The 2,264-nt window shown below is 52.4% G+C and overlaps 1 protein-coding gene across 1 annotated transcript; it reads left to right on the top strand.

Moving 5' to 3' along the window:
* Positions 1 to 3: 3 nt before the first annotated feature.
* LOC104168215 (histidine--tRNA ligase, cytoplasmic-like) lies at positions 4 to 1,640 on the top strand (the record flags this gene model as incomplete). Its single annotated transcript, XM_009708719.1, has 4 exons — positions 4 to 33; positions 812 to 928; positions 1,185 to 1,331; positions 1,584 to 1,640. Coding segments are annotated over 4 exons (351 nt in total), but the record flags the coding sequence as incomplete, so codon positions are not given.
* Between the last annotated feature and the right edge of the window lie 624 nt (positions 1,641 to 2,264).

Raw genomic sequence — 2,264 nt, 5'->3', positions numbered from 1 at the left:
CGGATCTTCTCCATCCTAGAGCAGAGAGTAAAGGTAGGTGCTGCAGGTGGTCCATGGGGGAGGGCTCTAGGAAGCTGGCTATCATTTAGTAGAGAGCTCTACAGCTCCACAGTGTTCAAGGAGAAAAAATTTTGGGGGAGAGGGTGGCTCCTCTCATGCCTGAATGTCCATGCACAGAAGATGGAGCTCCTTTTCTGCAGCCCATCAGGATGCAGGTGTGGGCAGCTGAGGGCAGCATTTTGTAGTAGATGCCAAAGATGTGTTGGAGACAGGCTCTGAGCTCTGATCCTGGCTCTGAATTCTATGCCCCAGTCACCTTTCTCTTGTGTCTTGCCTGCAAAGTTTTCTGTCCTGGGGATTGTGAAGTGATGAACGTGGTACTTGGTCTGTAATGAGCACCCTAGGAAAGCCTGTGAGGAAATTCATCACTGTGTTTAGTTCTGAGCTTGTGATTCATAGCAAGTGAGATGTTTCTACCTGAGGAATCAAAGGGGACATTGGAAAGCTGTCCAGGTCCCATCCAGGAGGGAGGGAGGCAGGCCAAAACCCCATGGGAACGGCAGCACGCAATTAGGTAACGTGTCACAATGCAGATTCTCTGGGGCCCAGATTGTCTTATCTGTGCACTCTTTTTGCTTCTGGGAGGTTAGCCTTGCTCAGTAACGTTCACTGAATGGTGATGGTTAGCTTTTAAGTATACTTGTTTTGGGGAGCTAGGTTAAGGTCTGAAGATAAGGTGAGATGAGCTTCTGTTGCGACCTGCAGATTCCCTCAGAGCCAGTCACTCTCACGAGTGTGTCTGTCCCTGCAGGCTTCCGGGGAGAAAGTTCGAACAACGGAGACACAAGTGCTGGTGGCTACGCCTCACAAACACTTACTCACTGCGAGACTGAAGCTTATCTCCGAGCTGTGGGACGCAGGGATCAAGGTACCGTAAGGACTTGGGCTTGGCACTGGTATGGGTGAGGGAGGGAGTGTCTGAAGGGAGCTGTAGCACAGCAAGACCAATTCCATTAGTGTGGTGTCTCTTCAAGATCTGTCTGAGATCTAGCAGGCAGAGAAGGAGAACAGCTGACAGCACTAAAGGCAAGCGCTTGCTGCAAGTTTTGGTGCTGGCTGTTTCGCTCCAAGATCCATCAGAGCAAATTTTGCATTCATGATTCACCTTTTCCACTCCCTCCTAGGCAGAGATGCTGTACAAAAAGGATCCTAAACTGCTGAAGCAGCTGCAGTATTGCGAGAACATGGGGATCCCCCTTGCTGCTATTGTAGGAGAGCAAGAACTGACAGATGGAGTTGTCAAGCTGCGAGATGTTGCAACAAGAGAGGAGGTGAGAATGCCTTTTTACATCAAGTTTCAAAAGTGCTTCCAAAATCTAGAGATTACTGAAAGGCTCTGCGTTTTCCCTCAGGGACGTTGTTCCTCTGGGGAGCTATAGCACAGGTCTGTCGGGTGACTGCTCCAGAAAACGAGTCACGAACTGTGTACCAACAAGTCCACAGCAAGTCCTTAGGGCCAGATTGAACCATGCTCAGCTCAGGGTTCCAGTGCTACTGCCTCCTTCTCTCTGTTTGCTTTGTAGGTTGATATCCCAAGAGAAAAGCTTGTTGATGAGATCAGAAGAAGGCTGGAGCCCTAGGTCTTCTCTGGCCAGAGCTGCTTGACTGAACTGCTGTACAACTGGAAGCCTCCAGCACCCTTTGCCATTCACTTCCCACTGAAGTCTGGTCACCATCTACTAGTCTGAGGCTCAACTGCCTGGGCTAAGGCAGTGTCAACCTGCAGTATCTGCTTGGAAAAGTGCAAGCGAGTTTTAAAGGTTGTGGACAGTGCAGTCACCAGGTTAACCTTCTGGTTAACTACTCTGAAGGATGGGTCAAGCTTGTGGGTTCCTAATAATTGCAGTACCTGTAACTGCACAGCCATTTCTATGCACTGTAGGCAGTCGTGGTGGTGGCACAGGCACAGATGGACATGGTGCAGCTCAAGCAGTAGCAGGCTGAGCTCCAGCGTGGGCTGGGGGGGAATGTGAGGTGTTTTGGGTGCCCACAGGCTCAGGACATAAGGAGAGGGTGGCAGTGGAAGGCCACCACCACCCCTCTGAGGGCTGCAGGGGTCTGCAGCCGGGCTTCGCCGTCGGGCACGGGGTCAGGCGGGGGGAGCTGGGGCTGCGGCACCAACCTGTGGGGAGCGCAGGCCCCCCCTCGGGGAGAGACACCACAGGGGCTGGTGCAGCTGCGCAGGCGGGCTCGGGCGAGCGTGA

This window comes from Cariama cristata, unplaced genomic scaffold, assembly GCF_000690535.1.
Source record: "Cariama cristata isolate BGI_N322 unplaced genomic scaffold, ASM69053v1 C11293942, whole genome shotgun sequence".
Taxonomy (NCBI): domain Eukaryota; kingdom Metazoa; phylum Chordata; class Aves; order Cariamiformes; family Cariamidae; genus Cariama; species Cariama cristata.
The sequence above is the reverse complement of the archived record's forward strand: the minus strand, read 5'-3'. Positions and strand labels throughout refer to the sequence as shown.